Source organism: Euprymna scolopes, chromosome 10 (genome assembly GCF_053919585.1).
Source record: "Euprymna scolopes isolate OS-2025 chromosome 10, ASM5391958v1, whole genome shotgun sequence".
Lineage (NCBI taxonomy): Eukaryota > Metazoa > Mollusca > Cephalopoda > Sepiida > Sepiolidae > Euprymna > Euprymna scolopes.
The window spans coordinates 47,683,651-47,699,575 of record NC_136491.1 but is presented as its reverse complement, the minus strand read 5'-3'; the positions used below and the strand labels follow the sequence as shown (position 1 = coordinate 47,699,575).

General features: G+C 39.1%; 1 protein-coding gene across 1 annotated transcript; it reads left to right on the top strand.

Moving 5' to 3' along the window:
* Positions 1 to 3,988: 3,988 nt before the first annotated feature.
* LOC145286449 (uncharacterized) lies at positions 3,989 to 6,739 on the top strand. The gene has a single exon (XM_080135360.1). It carries the CDS (start codon positions 3,989 to 3,991, stop codon positions 6,737 to 6,739), a length of 2,751 nt encoding a protein of 916 aa, XP_079991486.1.
* Positions 6,740 to 15,925: the final 9,186 nt, after the last annotated feature.

Here is a 15,925-nt window from a genome sequence, read left to right as displayed (position 1 = left end):
CCTTTACTGTCAAAATAAAGTATGGTCTGGCTCGATCATAGAAGATGTATTCTCCCAGGCATTACCGTAACTTTTACGAAAAAAGAGGGTTTATTAGCAGTAGTCTGAGACACCTCTACCAAAGAATGCCGATGCGTTCATTTGGCCTTCGGGCCAAGATCAAAGTGTAGTATCTGTTCCGGCAGATACTGCAAGCTATGACTAGCTATGACTAGCTATGACTAGCAAAGACCAGATGTGGGGGCAACCCCACATGCCTGACCTTTAACCAGCTCCCATTTCCCACCTCTCGGGAGCTGGTCCCCTTTTCCCTTCCCCCTCCCTTCACTCCTCACATTAAAAATTGGCCTTGTGCCTAATTTGCTCGGTGGGGGAGCAAATAAATACCATCTGTTCTTCAGATGCTGCACTTCTGTTTCTTGTTCTCTTTCGGTGGAGGAGAAATCCTTCGCGACTGAGACAATTTTTATTTTTGTACCTTTTCTCCACGTTAAAAAACGACCCTGGTGTCTAACTCTGTCTCGTGTGGAGGCATAGTAAATAGGTACTTCTTACTCCAGTCAGATATATACATTCTCGTTAAACGACGTTATGTGAAACTTTCCTTAAGAGGTAAGCTCAAAGGAAATTTCCAGTGATTCAATCCAAAATTTATAATGATTAGTTAATTAGTTTAGCAATGACTTTTGTACATACATATACACGTACAGTGATGATCATATTTATTGGCACGGTAAAATAAAAGTTAAATTTTGTCTAATAAATTCTAAAAAAGGGATTAAATTAAAGAAAATAACAAAGTATATTATGTATTTTTAACTGGCCTGTTCTGCCTAGGGTAACAGATTTATTAGCAGCTATCTCTCCTTCCCGGCCCCTCTAGTTCAGGGGTTTATTTCTGACTTAACACCGGCTACACAACCGGTGTTCAGGACCAGTTTGCTGTCTCGACAAACAACCATAGTTAGTTTCCATCCTTAAAAACATTTAGACATTTTTGGGCATCTTCGGTAAGCAATACATTTTTCATATTTCTAATTATAAAATCAAAATAACGCAAGCATTATTTTTTAGTATTATTTACTTTATTCGAATGAACTTTGTTTATCTTCTCACCACGTGTGGAACCCTTTAGAATTTGACTGTTACAGTTTAATTGCCTTTTTTCCAATCATGCCCAAATGATTTAGTTTCATAAGCTATCGAACTATCTAAGACCTTTATAAATTCACACCTTCATTTTGTATTAACGCGTTCCTGACACAATGTATTTTTTCTATTCCTTTCAGTTTTACCTTTGTTGACGGACAATAAACCTGTAGAAAAAACACCAAGTCTCAGAGTCTTGCTTGTCGACAAGAGTTTATGCTCACTGTTTAAGGGTCGCATACATTTCCACGAAATACACGCTTCTCAAAAACAGTATAGTAAAACGAAGGCCCTTCCTTAATCGTCGGATGTTTCACGGTCAACAACTGTAAGAACTACGAACGCTGCTCAAACAGTAGTGTCACACAGTTCGCTCAAAAGAAAAAAAAAAGACACACAAAAAAGGGTTAAAAAAAAAATTTCTCTTTCATTCCTTTTCGTTTATCACCATCCACCTTATTATTATTATTATTATTATTATTATTATTATTATTGTACGATGGCAGACAATGTGTCAAACCGCTCAAAGAGCCATGCCTCCCGTCGTTCTCGGTCTTCCAGTAAGTCGTCTACAGCAGCCGCCGCGGCCATCGCCCAGGCTAAGGTAGAAGCAGCCAAAACACGTCTAGCCTTCGTCGGCAAGGAACAAAAAATAAAGATGGAGATATAGAGACTACAGCGCGGGAAGGAATTTGAGCTAAAAATGGAGTTGGAAAAACTGCAGCTCGAACGCGAAATGGCTGTGGCCATAGCTGAAGCAGAAGTTTTGAAGGAAGCTGCTGACGAGGCGAACGAACGGTCCAGCTGCAGCCATCCAAAACTTGACTGTACTCCTGTTGATCCTGACGTGCGTGTCAGGGAATATTTAGCCGACCAAGCAAGTCAGCCGAAACAAAAGATGACTGCACCCCAGCCACTTACGAACGAAATAGCTCAGGTATACCAATGTAACCAGTTTGACAGTGGCGAACAGCTTACTCCCCTCAGACAAGGGAGCTTGGACGGAGCTACTCAAACAGACCCCCCCCCTGTTATCAGCTATCATTCCGCTGACTCGCATGTTGAAGACGTCAACCATCACCCCACCAACAACAGGGACACTTCTCAGTCTCAATATACCTCGGACCTCGTGAGATACTTCACCCGGCGTGAATTAATCACTACCGGACTACCAGCCTTTAACGACAGGCCCGAGGATTATAGGTCATGGAAACGGTCCTTCCAGGGTGCCACCAGACATCTTGGCCTCTCACCCAGCGAAGAAATGGACCTCCTCGTAAGATGGATCGGTAGAGAGTCAAGGGAACACGCTAAAAGACTGAGGTCAGCCCACCTGAACCATCCAGAGAGAGGACTCGTGAGAATATGGACGCGACTCGACGAATGTTACGGCGCCCCAGAAATAATAGAGGAAGCCCTCCTCAAACGAGTGGACGACTTCCCTAGACTGTCGAGCAGCGATCTTCCCAGACTCAGGGAACTCAGCGATCTTGCTACTGAGATCTTGTCAGCTGAAGAAGATGGAAATCTTCCTGGTTTAGCTTTCCTTGACACTGCTCGAGGGCTTCGCCCCTTTGTAACTAAACTACTACCTTTCCTTCAAGACAGATGGCTATCTGTTGGTTCAGAGTATAAGGAGCGGCACCGAGCCACCTTTCCACCTTTCAACATATTCACAAATTTCATCACACAGCAAGCCAGGGTCAGAAACGATCCCGGCTTCAAGGCCAGCCTGTCAATAAGCAGGTTTTCTTCACAGGAGAGCAGGCAAAGGATAGTATCGGTAAATAGGACTGAAGTGTCCCCCCCCCAGGATTAAACACCATACACCGGCAAAACAGGGAAAATGAAGACTTCACCCAGTACTGCCCATTGCACAAAAAGTTTCACCCTCTGTCGAAATGCCGTGCCTTCCGAGAGAAACCTTTGAGAGAGCGTGAGACCTATCTAAAGGACAGCGGCATTTGCTTCAAGTGTTGCTCATCCACAGCACACATGGCAAGATCTTGCAGAGCGAACATTCGCTGCAGCGAGTGTGACAGCGAAGAACATAATACTGCCCTCCATCCAGGACCACCACCACGGACTGCCGTCATAAGATCCATTGCAGAGAACGGCGGGGAGGACGATGCAGCTAGGGGAGTGGTTTCGCAATGCACTCAGGTTTGCGGTGACAATCTCTCGGAAAAGTCATGCTCGAAGATATGTTTGGTCAAAGTTTACCCTGCCAACCAACCAGAGAAGGCAGCGAGGATGTATGCCATCATCGACGAACAGAGCAACAGGTAACTAGTACATTCTGACTTTTTCGACACCTTCAAGAATGAGGGGCCCAGTTTCCCCTACTCCTTAAAAACATGTGCTGGAGTGATAAAGACTACGGGAAGAAGAGCGACAGGCTTCTGGGTGGAATCCCTAGACGGAGAAAACAGTCTCCCACTTCCAAGCCTCGTCGAATGCAACAAAATACCTAACGACAGATCCAGCATCCCGACTCCTGAGGCAGCCCTTCACCATCCCCATCTAAAGAAAATATCCCATCTCATCCCTCCCGTGGAACCCAAGACCCCTGTAATGCTCCTTTTAGGGCGCGACATTTTGAGAGTACATAAAGTACGCAAACAGATAAGCGTCCCCCATGATGCCCCATACGCTCAACGACTGGACCTAGGATGGGTCATAGTAGGCAATGTCTGTTTAGGCAGGTTTCACCCACCCACGACAATAAATACACTGCATACTTTCGTATCCGATGGCGGGCGCCCTACTCTGTTTGAACCATGTCCCAATGATTTTACGGTAAGAGAGATCTACAGCGATAAGAAGCCACACTCCAGAGATGGAGGACTACCTATTTCGGCGAACCAAAGACGACGAAAGGGTGGCACCCTCTATCGAAGATACTGCCTTTTTGCACATCATGGAACGAGGCACCAGGAAAAACAGAAATAACAGTTGGGTTGCTCCACTGCCGTTTAGATCCCCACGACGTCGTCTCCCACAAAACCGAGCACTAGCGGAGAAACGACTTTCTTCACTAAAACGCAGCCTTGATAAAAAACCAGAGATGCAGCGTCATTTCCTATCCTTCATGGAAAAGCTGTTGGAAAACGGCCATGCTGAAGTAGCCCCCCCCCCACTCAATAAAGGGGAAGAATGTTGGTATCTGCCTATCTTTGGTGTGTACCATCCCAAAAAACCTGGGAAAATTCGAGTGGTCTTCGACTCCAGCGCCAAACACGACGGAGTGTCCTTGAATGACGTTTTAATAAGTGGGCCCGACCTGAACAACACTCTAATTGGGGTCCTTACCCGCTTCAGGAAAGAAATCGTTGCCGTCACTGCTGATATTGAACAGATGTTCCACTGTTTTTTAGTGAAGAAAGAACACAGAAACTTCTTGAGGTTCCTCTGGTATCGTGACAACAACCCTACCAGGGAAATTATTGAGTATCGGATGAGAGTGCACGTCTTTGGTAACAGCCCTTCCCCAGCTGTAGCTATCTACTGCCTCAGACAAGCAGTCAAAAAGGGTCAGCTCAACTATGATCCAGCAGTTGAAGAGTTGGTCAATCGGAACTTCTACATTGACGACTGTCTAAAATCACTCCCCACGGTTGAAGCTATAGTCTCCCTGCTCCAAAGAACGCGAGACATTCTCACTGGATCCAACTTAAGGCTACATAAAATAGCCTCTAATAAAGAAGGAGTCATGACGGCAATCCCAACTGAAGACCACGCGAACAACCTAAAGGACCTGGATTTGAGCAGTGATGAACTACCCATGCAGCGCAGCCTTGGTCTAGAGTGGCACCTTAAGACTGACACATTTACGTTCAAGGTACCGGCGATACAAAGGCCCTTTACACGCAGATGCGTCTTATCAACCCTCAACAGTCTATACGACCCCCTGGGATTTGCTGCTCCCGTCACCATTCAAGGAAAATTTATCTTGAGAGAGTTGACCAGTGAAAACAGTGATTGGGATTCACCTCTTCCTCAAGAAATGCATAGAACCTGGTCCTCATGGAGAGACTCATTGGAAGCACTAAACGAAATCCAGATCCCTAGGGCCTTCACAACCATACCGCCCTCAACAGCAACATGTAAAGAGCTACACATTTTTTCCGATGCGTCAACCAAGGCCATCGCAGCGGTGGCCTACCTGAAGGTTACTGACAGCGACGGAAACAACCAAATCGGTTTCGTCATGGGGAAGGCCAAACTTGCTCCACGACCCGAACATTCAGTTCCCAGGCTAGAACTCTGCGCCGCCCTCCTGGCCACTGAACTGAGTGAGATAATCTCTTCTGAGATTGACATGCAACTCCAATCAACTACTTTCTATACAGACAGTAAAGTAGTCCTAGGCTACATACATAACGAGACCAGACGTTTTTATATGTATGTCAGCAACCGCGTATTGCGTATACGGAAATCTTCACACCCCAATCAGTGGAGATACGTACACACCGACAAGAACCCCGCTGACTTAGGTACTCGCTCTGTACACGCATCACACCTCCAGAGAACTACTTGGCTAAACGGTCCCGACTTTCCCCTGTTAGGATGCAAAATCCACCCCGAAGAAACCAGATACGATCTAATCAATCCTGGTACAGACTCTGAGGTCCGTCTGCAAGTACTCACTCTAACCACATCTTCAGCGAGTCTGCGGTTTGGATTCCTACGTTTTGAGAGATTCTCTACTTGGCTGTCAATAACCAGAGCCTTAGCCAACCTTATACACATTGCCCACACCTTTCACCAATCCCAAGCTGCCACAGATAACGTATGTAAGGGGTGGCATTACTGTACGAAGACACGCACGGTGGACGAGCTCCTACAAGCCAAGAACATCATCATCCGAGCCGTGCAAGAGGAAACGTACGCTGAAGAACTCTCGAGCATACGGAATAAGAGCGAGCCCCCAAAAGGAAGCCCACTAAAGAGTCTCAACCCGTTCATCGATAGTCATGGCCTACTGAGGATCGGAGGCCGCGCCGGCAAAGCCGACATTGAGACTGGAAGGAAACACCCTATCATCATCCCAGGGAAACACCATGTAGGATCATTGATCGTGGGCCACTATCACGAAAAAACCAAACATCAGGGTCGCCTGTTCACAGAAGGAGCTATCCGTGCTGCAGGATTTTGGATGGTTGGTGGGAAGAGATGCGTAAGCCGACACATTTACCGCTGCATCACCTGTAGAAAACTCCGGAGTCCTACCCAGACACAAAAGATGGCCGATCTCCCAACCGATCGTCTCAGCACCTGTCCCCCCTTCACCAACGTCGGTTTGGATGTATTTGGTCCTTGCGCCATTTCCTCGCGCCGAACAAGAGGCGGTCTTGCCAACAGCAAGCGGTGGGCAGTAATGTTCACATGTATGAGCACTCGCGGCATCCACATCGAAGTCATTGAATCACTGACCACTTCTAGTTTCATCAACGCGCTAAGACGCTTTTTTGCAATTCGTGGTCCTGCCAAACACATACGTTCTGATTGCGGAACCAATTTCGTGGGTGCTTGTAGGGAGTTGGGTATCGAATCAAATGGGGATAAAACTCTGTCACCAAATATCTAACAGAGCAGGGCTGCGTCTGGTCATTTAACCCTCCTCATGCCCCACACATGGGAGGAGTTTGGGAGAGAATGATTGGCATCACGAAAAGAATATTGGATGCTATGTTTTTGCAACACAAGCAAAGACTGACCCATGAGCTACTCACCACATTCTTAGCAGAGGTCACTTCAATAGTCAATGCCCGACCTCTAGTTCCTGTATCGACAGATCCTGACGAACCTTCCATACTCACACCAGCAACCCTCCTTACTCTGAAAGCAGGTGTTTCCTTTGAACACGAGAGTGGCCACGGATCCAAGGACATCATCAGAAGCCAATGGAAGTTCGTTCAACATCTAGCTGAGACCTTCTGGAGCAAGTGGAGAAAAGAATACCTCTCCTCTATCCAGACACGCACTAAGTGGAGAGCAGATCAACCCAACCTGGAACCAGGAAATGTAGTGCTGCTCAAGGACGACCAAGCTGCTAGAAATGAGTGGCCCTTGGGACTGATTACATGCGTGTTCCCCAGCGAGGACGGTCTAGTTAGGAAAGTGGAGGTTAAAACCTCCAGAAAAGACGGCATCAAACACCTCCTCAGACCCGTTACAGAGATCGTCTTTCTTTGCGCCAGGGATTAACGTTTTTATGACGTTACTACGTCAGGCGGGGAGTGTTCTGCCTAGGGTAACAGATTTATTAGCAGCTATCTCTCCTTCCCGGCCCCTCTAGTTCAGGGGTTTATTTCTGACTTAACACCGGCTACACAACCGGTGTTCAGGACCAGTTTGCTGTCTCGACAAACAACCATAGTTAGTTTCCATCCTTAAAAACATTTAGACATTTTTGGGCATCTTCGGTAAGCAATACATTTTTCATATTTCTAATTATAAAATCAAAATAACGCAAGCATTATTTTTTAGTATTATTTACTTTATTCGAATGAACTTTGTTTATCTTCTCACCACGTGTGGAACCCTTTAGAATTTGACTGTTACAGTTTAATTGCCTTTTTTCCAATCATGCCCAAATGATTTAGTTTCATAAGCTATCGAACTATCTAAGACCTTTATAAATTCACACCTTCATTTTGTATTAACGCGTTCCTGACACAATGTATTTTTTCTATTCCTTTCAGTTTTACCTTTGTTGACGGACAATAAACCTGTAGAAAAAACACCAAGTCTCAGAGTCTTGCTTGTCGACAAGAGTTTATGCTCACTGTTTAAGGGTCGCATACATTTCCACGAAATACACGCTTCTCAAAAACAGTATATGGCCTTTCCGATGCAGCAATCGGATTTTAGAAAAAATAAATAACAAAGGAACAACAAACATAATTGCAAAAAACCCTTGTTCAAAATTATTGGCACGGCTTTGTTTTTCTTTTAGTATCAGTATAATATCAATCAATTTCCGGTTTACGTGCTTTCTGAACTTTTTTATAGCCATATTATGCTTGTTTAACGCTAATTCAGTGAATAATTTTTTTCAGATAATTTTTAGATAGCGATTTATTTAAACTATTATAAGTGACTAAATTATAATTTTCAATCGCCATGGTTAAAACTAAGGAACACAGCGAAGACGCCAGGAAGCTTGTTGTAGCATGCCATACCAATGGGGAGGGTTATGATAAGATTTCAAAGAAGCTAAACCTTCCCAAATCCACTGTTAGAGCCATAATAAACAAGTTCAAATCGCAAGGCCACGTTATGAGTTTAGAGGGTAGAGGGAGAAAAAGGATTCTTTCCCCAATAGATGAACGGAAAATTGTTCGACAAGTAAAACAAAACCCAAGGATCTCTGTTGGGGAGATTGTTGATGAACAGAGCACCTCTGGAGTGAATGTATCTCGACATACAGTTGGTAGAGTTTTGAAGAGAGCTGGTTTAAAAGCATGTCGTCCGAGAAAGACTCCCTTATTGAAGCCTATGCACCTGAGAGCAAGGCTAGCCTTTGCAAAACGTCATATTGATAAAGATGTTGCATTCTGGAAACGTGTTCTATGGACTGACGAAACGAAAATAGAGTTATTTGGCCATAATAAAGTGTCTTATGTTTACAGAAAATCTGGCGAAGCTTTCCTGCCTAAGAACACCATACCCACAGTGAAGCACGGTGGAGGCAGTTTGATGTTTTGGGGATCCTTTGCTGCCTCTGGACCAGGGCGACTTGTTAAGGTCACAGGTAGCATAAAAAAGGAAGATTATGTTAAAATATTGGATGAAAACCTGAAAGACTCTGCTAAAGAGCTCTCACTTGGTCGTCGTTGGTGGTTCATGCAAGATAATGACCCAAAGCATTAGGCTAAACTGACTAAGAAATGGCTTGAGGACAATCATATTAATGTTTTGGAGTGGCCATCACAAAGTCCAGACCTTAATCCAATTGAAAATTTATGGAGAACATTAAAATTGAGGGTAATGCAAAGGAAGCCTAAGAATCTTATTCAATTGGAGGATTATTGTCAGGAAGAGTGGGCTAAAATTACTACTGAAGAGTGCAACAACTTGGTTGTAAACTATGAAAAGCGACTGAGGAAGGTAATCAAGGCCAAAGGCTATACAATTGATTATTAAATAAATCGTGCCAATAATTTTGAAAAGGGTTTTTTGCAATTATGTTTGTTGTCCCTTTGTTATTTATTTTTTCTAAAATCCGATTGCTGCATCGGAAAGGCCAGTTAAAAATACATAATATACTTTGTTATTTTCTTTAATTTAATCCCTTTTTTAGAATTTATTAGACAAAATTTAACTTTTATTTTACCGTGCCAATAAATATGATCATCACTGTATATATGCATAGAATCACTCCATAATCCACATGCCATACTTTGCATAAATAGAGATGGGAGCCCCATTGTCTTTTCTCGCCTATGGCAACCTTAAGTGAATGCGTTTCAACCAATAAGTGTTAACCTGCATTAGCGCCTGCTTAGTCATAGCAGTTCCATTTTTTGTCGTTATTGTGATGAAAAAATGTTGCAGCCGTTCTTTTGAATGTATGCTTATAAAAAATGATACGTAAACATTAAAATCTTTGCCAAAAAAATCAAATTAATTATTGTTTTTAAATAAATTGCGTGCTTAGAAATAGTCACAACGATCACGGGAGAGCAACCTCCCAGGTATTACCAACTACTCGGGGGGGGTATTATTATTATAAAATATTTCCTTAGAGAATATATGGATATAAAACAAAATAATCTAACAACTATTTATGTACATAAAATGCGTGTTTTGACAAAAAAATAAGTTCAGAATTATTAACATACCGTAAAGCTCAGCAACGAATGTATTTCAATCACTCAGTGTTTATCTGCTATAGCGTTCATCGTCGGTCGCCATAATAGCGAAAAATGTTGCAATTGCTTATTTGAATTGATGATAATATACGATAACTAAACATTGTAAGCTGTGCCAAAAATTCGATTAATTATTTCTTTAAATTGTATATTTTGAAATAGTTGCAACAATCATAAATAAACCTCTGAGGTTTCACTACCTTTTGAAGAGATGGGTGAGTTTATTGTTATAAAATTATTTCTTTACAGCATATAATTTTTTTTACACAGGAATCACCACTTATCAAAGCCCTGAATCCACTCAAGGATAAGGGTTAATGGGTATACATTAGTCAATGTGATTATATATAAACATAAGTAGTGGAACTTTTGTAAATGGGATTACTTAGGGGGACGGTTCATCAAGAACTTGTTTATGTTGGACTTGAAAACAGCTGGAAAGCAGACAAACGGAAAGCAGCTGGAAAGCAGACAAACGGAAGAGAGTTCCTCAGGCGTGCAGTTCTAAGAAAGAAGCTTTGTTTATGGAATCTACATTTAGGTTTAGGCACTGATAAAGAGTGTGGGAAATTATTGATAGTGGTTTTGGCTAGACGAGTGTTTTTCGTGAACGTTCGTGAAAGTTTGGCAAGGGGGGGGCATAGATTGAAGCTCAGACGAGCACTTGCCATGAAAATAATGATAAAGCAGAGATAGGCTCGCAGCGTCTACTTAGGAACTAATGTTGTTTTAATGAATTTTTCAATTCACTTTTAATTTGGTGAACACTGAAGTCACTTGCCAAACTGTGATTTACAATATAAACCCTGCGGGAAAGACGGTCTGCCTTTTTTCCACTAGTAACACGACCAGACGAATGAAGTTGATATTTCGTAATCATATTTTAATTCTTTATGTTTAGTTATAAATTAAATGCATTCTGTGCTAGTTCGTAATCTGTTTCGGTGATTAAAGGCAATTATCAGGAAGTTCGCTTCATAGGTTTTCCATGCATATTATAATACGTGCACAGGATGTGGCGATAATGTGATATTTAAATGAAAAGGATGAAACGTATATGTTCGTATTCTACAGATGTGTCAACATGTCTCTGTGTAGGTGGGCGTTCCGGTCGTTTGTCGGTCGGTTACTTTTCATGTTGAGATAGTATTTGTATCATTAAATCACGTCGATTGAATAGATATATCTTTCTTCTTCTTCTTCTTCTTCTTCTTCTTCTTCTTCCTTTGTATTATTTTCTATGTTTTTTTCTCCTGTTACCCTTTTCTTCTTTATCTATTTTAAGTCAATTTTCATTTTCTTTTTCTTCTTTTTGTATCTTATGTTTTTTTTCTCTTTTACACTTTCCTTTTCATTTTCCTCTTCTTTTATTCTTCCTTTTTGTTTTATCTTTTTTACTCTTTTCTTTTATCTTATCTTCTTTTTCTTGATCTACTGCAGCCTATTATCTTTATATTAGTAATAGTATTATTATTCTCCTCTTTTTCTTCTCTTCCACTTAAGTCGCCTTATCCTACCCATCGAAACAACCACCTGTACACAGGTCACGCCGTCCATCTACATTCCACTAAACACGAACACGGGCCACGTGATCACGATAAGACGACACTCTAAGTATTCAATGTTATGAATATTAAACACCTGAAAATTTATTCGCACAAAATCTCTAACACACGCATGCCTACTAGACACTATCCTAGAGAGTCTAAGGTCTCTCTGTACAGGGGTTTGTCAGAACAACCTGGCATGAGGATACTTTTTGCATAAAAGTAAACCCTAACAAAATATTAAAAATCACATAGTATTCGCTGCCCAAATAAGATCTCCTTACTATGTCTAACTCGCATTAGCTTTTACGAGGAATGGTGCACCTTCTCCAAGTGATATTACCTCAAGTAACAGCACGAAGCTGGATACTCCACCAGACTAGATAAATTCTTGTCCTGGAATCCAGTAAGACCAAGAGACCAAAATGAAAGATATACTACAACGTATGAAAATGGTTAATTGGGGAGAGGAAAATTATGTTCTAAATTTCTTTACTAACTCAGTGTTTGAGAGATAAAGAACTCAAATGGAACATTCAAGTTTCTATGTATCTCATATAGAGTTCAAATCCCCAGGTTGTGAGCCCTTGACTTCTGAGAATTTCGACTGAAGTAGAATAAAACAAAAAAGAACATACACGCATTCATATATATATATATATATATATATATATATATATATATATATATATATATATATGTGTATATATATATATATATATATATATATGAATTACAATTAAATTTACCAAAATGATCCTAAATGGTAAAACTAAAGTATATTATAAATATTAAAGAACTAATAGCAAATAGTAAATAAAACATGTTAAAAATTTATTTAATCTGAAAACGAAACACATAATAAGTGGATAATCCTTAATCCGCGAAGTTTCGAATAAATACTTTCCTTCTCATGAGAGGGTAGGAATTAGCAAAATGCGGGATCGGATTTTGCATACAAAAGTATTTTATGAAACTGCAAGTTAGTCAAAGATCTTACTTCATAACAAAAAGTGATGCAGAGGGAATATGGTGAAGAAAAAGGAAATTTCACGTGAATGGATAGTCTCGTTAAAGGTAAAGTATCCAATGACGGTAAAATCCAAAAATGTAAATTCAAGAAAGTTAATTAAATTTCCATTCGCACGAGTAAAATCCAAGGAAATCGCGTAATTGGAAGATGGTCCAAAATAATCCAAAAGGCCGAAATCCGTGGAATAATTCACAAATATGTACAAGGAAAAGGGGGAAAATTCGAATAATATTAATAAAAGAAAAATAAGATATGCGATTAACACGGCTGCCTAGACAAAGTGTAATTAAGAAAAATCAGGGAAGAAGAGAAAAAAAGATTAAATGGTGATAGAATTAAATATAAAATAGAAAAGCAACTGTCAAAATGACCCAGACAAGATAACGTTAAAAGGCACGAAAAATATAGGGCAAAATAGAGGTCAACGGAAATGTACAGGTTATTATTTCAGAAAATGTCATCAAGTTGTATTAAAAGACACTAAATAGAAAAAATAAAAAATAAAATATAAAATAAGAAAATAAAAAATTAAAAAAATTTTTAAGGGGAGAGGATGGCCGGTATCTGACAATTCCGTATAAAGCAAGTACGTATGTAAGTAAATACATGTAGTAAAATATAAGTGAATATACATACAGGATATGAATTTGTAGGTAGATTGATATATTTGAAAGATAGCAATATTTAAAGACTAAAACAGAAATTGCAGGTAAGAAAACCGGCCAAATAAAGAAGAAATAAAGAATTAAAATAAAAGATTATTAAGTTATAAAGTATTAAGAAAGAATGTATAAAAAACGATAATGTTAAAGAAAAATTATATATATCTGAAAGGTTAAAGTAATAGCTATGTAATTTCAAAATTACCATAATTAAATTTGGACTTATGTTTACAGAAAGAGATTATTTCGTTTTTAAATTTATTATATTGTTACTTTGAAGGGAAGTAATTATAGTTATAGCTTCGGTTGTGCAGAGGCGACATGACTTAGAGCCTGAAGTATAAGAAATTGATTGATAATAATTTTGGATGTCAAAGGTTATGAAGTTAAGGAGGTGTTTATTTTTAAGAGAGATAAACCAATTGATTAATGAATCTGAATTTAGCCAAAGAGGGAAACTTATTTTTTCTTTAATAGAAGGGATTATTCTCTCTAAGATATTTTTGCTTTTTGTAAGCAAAAATATGTTAGATAGAATCATCCCTTCTATTAAAGAAAAAGTAAGTTTCCCTCTTTGGCTAAATTCAGATTACGTAATTAATTGGTTTGTCTCCCTGAAAAATAAACACCTCCTTAACTTCATAACCTTTGACATCCAAAATTATTATCAATCAATTTCTCCGATCCTTTTAAATAAGGCTCTAATCTTTGCTTAAACAAATTCTGGCTTAATTCATTTAGAAATTAAAGTAATTCTCCTAGCGAGAAAGTCCCTTATACAATTTAACAATAAGCTTTGGACTAGAAAGAACACCCCTGATAATTTTGACATCTTCATGGGTGCTTCTGACTCTGCTGAAGTTACCGATTTAGTGGGACTCTTCTTACTGAAAGAACTTAAATACCACTTTAAACATATCCAAGGGAGCCTTTATAGATATTATGCTCTTTTTACTACAACACCCAGGCCAAGAGTACAACAAAACAGTTAAAAAATTACATAACTTCTTTAATAACTTTGCCTTTCTATAATTATCGAACCAAACAAAAAAAACTTCAAATTTTCTAGATGTTACACTTAATCTTAACACCGAAACTCATAGCCCCTATCATAAACCCAACCTTACGTTTTTATACGTCCATAAATCTTCTAACCACCCCAACTCAATTATAAAATCTATAGTACCATCCGTCTCTAGAAGAATTTCTGCTCTTTCGGCTGATAAAAAACTTTTAATCAAAATGCTACTTTCTTCAATAATGCCTTAAGGAACTCAGGACACAAGGAAAAGATTAAATACAACCATTATGCTCCTCATGCTGGCCACCTTAAATCTGTAATCACACACAATATGACTCGCAAGAAACCAGTTCAAATAACAAGATCTGCCGCTATCAATAACAATGAACCAGTCTACATATGTAATCCAAACCAAAATATTAATCGTAATACCTCTAACCCATCCAGTCGCATCAGGAGAAAGAAAAATAGTTGGTTTAATCCTCCATTTAGCGTAAATGTCAAAACTAATGTGCCTAAGGAATTCTTCAACATTGTATAAAACTCTTTCAAATACGCACAGAGATATAGTTCTATTTTTAATAAAGACTCAATCAGGATTTCTTATTCATCAATGCCTAATTTAGCACAAAGAAGCCTAACATCTAATGCCAAAAAATTAAATCAGCCCAAAAAATCCCTTTCCCAATTAAACCCAAATCTAACTTTGGCCACTCAATAATGATTGCATCCATAAAGATGTTATATATTCATGCAACACTAATATTTCGTCTTCAAGTTATCCTTCTTCCCATCCTCCATCTGATATAGTTACTAATCCAATATAGCCATCGAGCAGCCCTCCATTTACAATCATACAACTAGCAATAATAATAATAATAATAATAATAATAATAACAATAATGAGAATAATAATATTTCTCCTAACAGCCATCCTAACACTAACAACACTCATTATGCCCTCCAAAATAGTCCTCGTACAATCATTGTCCCACCCTTTGTTGAGCACAATTAACAAAATTCAAAGTATTTAATTAATACAAATCAGCAAATTAATATTAATATCAGACCTCTAGCATTTAATAAAGTACATACATATATCGGCGCTACTTCAACATTAATTAAGAAAAGAATATCAAACCACATTTCTTCTTTTAACAACCATAATTCTAATAATAACCAAGAAATTTCTCTAACTACTTCAATTAAAAAAATTAACTCTTATAATACTCCCTTCTCAATCAAATGGACGATCATAAAAAAGGTTAAGTCTTATACTCCAGGCTCTGAGTCATGTCGCCTCTGCACAACCGAAGCTATAACTATAATTACTTCCCTTCAAAGTAACAATATAATAAATTTAAAAACGAACTGATCTCTTTCTGTAAACATAAGTCCAAATTTAATTATGGTAATTTTGAAATTACATAGCTATTACTTTAACCTTTCAGATATATATAATTTTTCTTTAACATTATCGTTTTTTTCTACATACTTTCTTAGTACTTTATAACTTAATAATCCTTTATTTTAATTCTTTATTTCTTCTTTGCTTGGCCGTTTTTTTTTTATCTGCAATTTCTGTTTTAGTCTTTAAATATTCCCATCTATCAAATATATCAATCTACCTACAC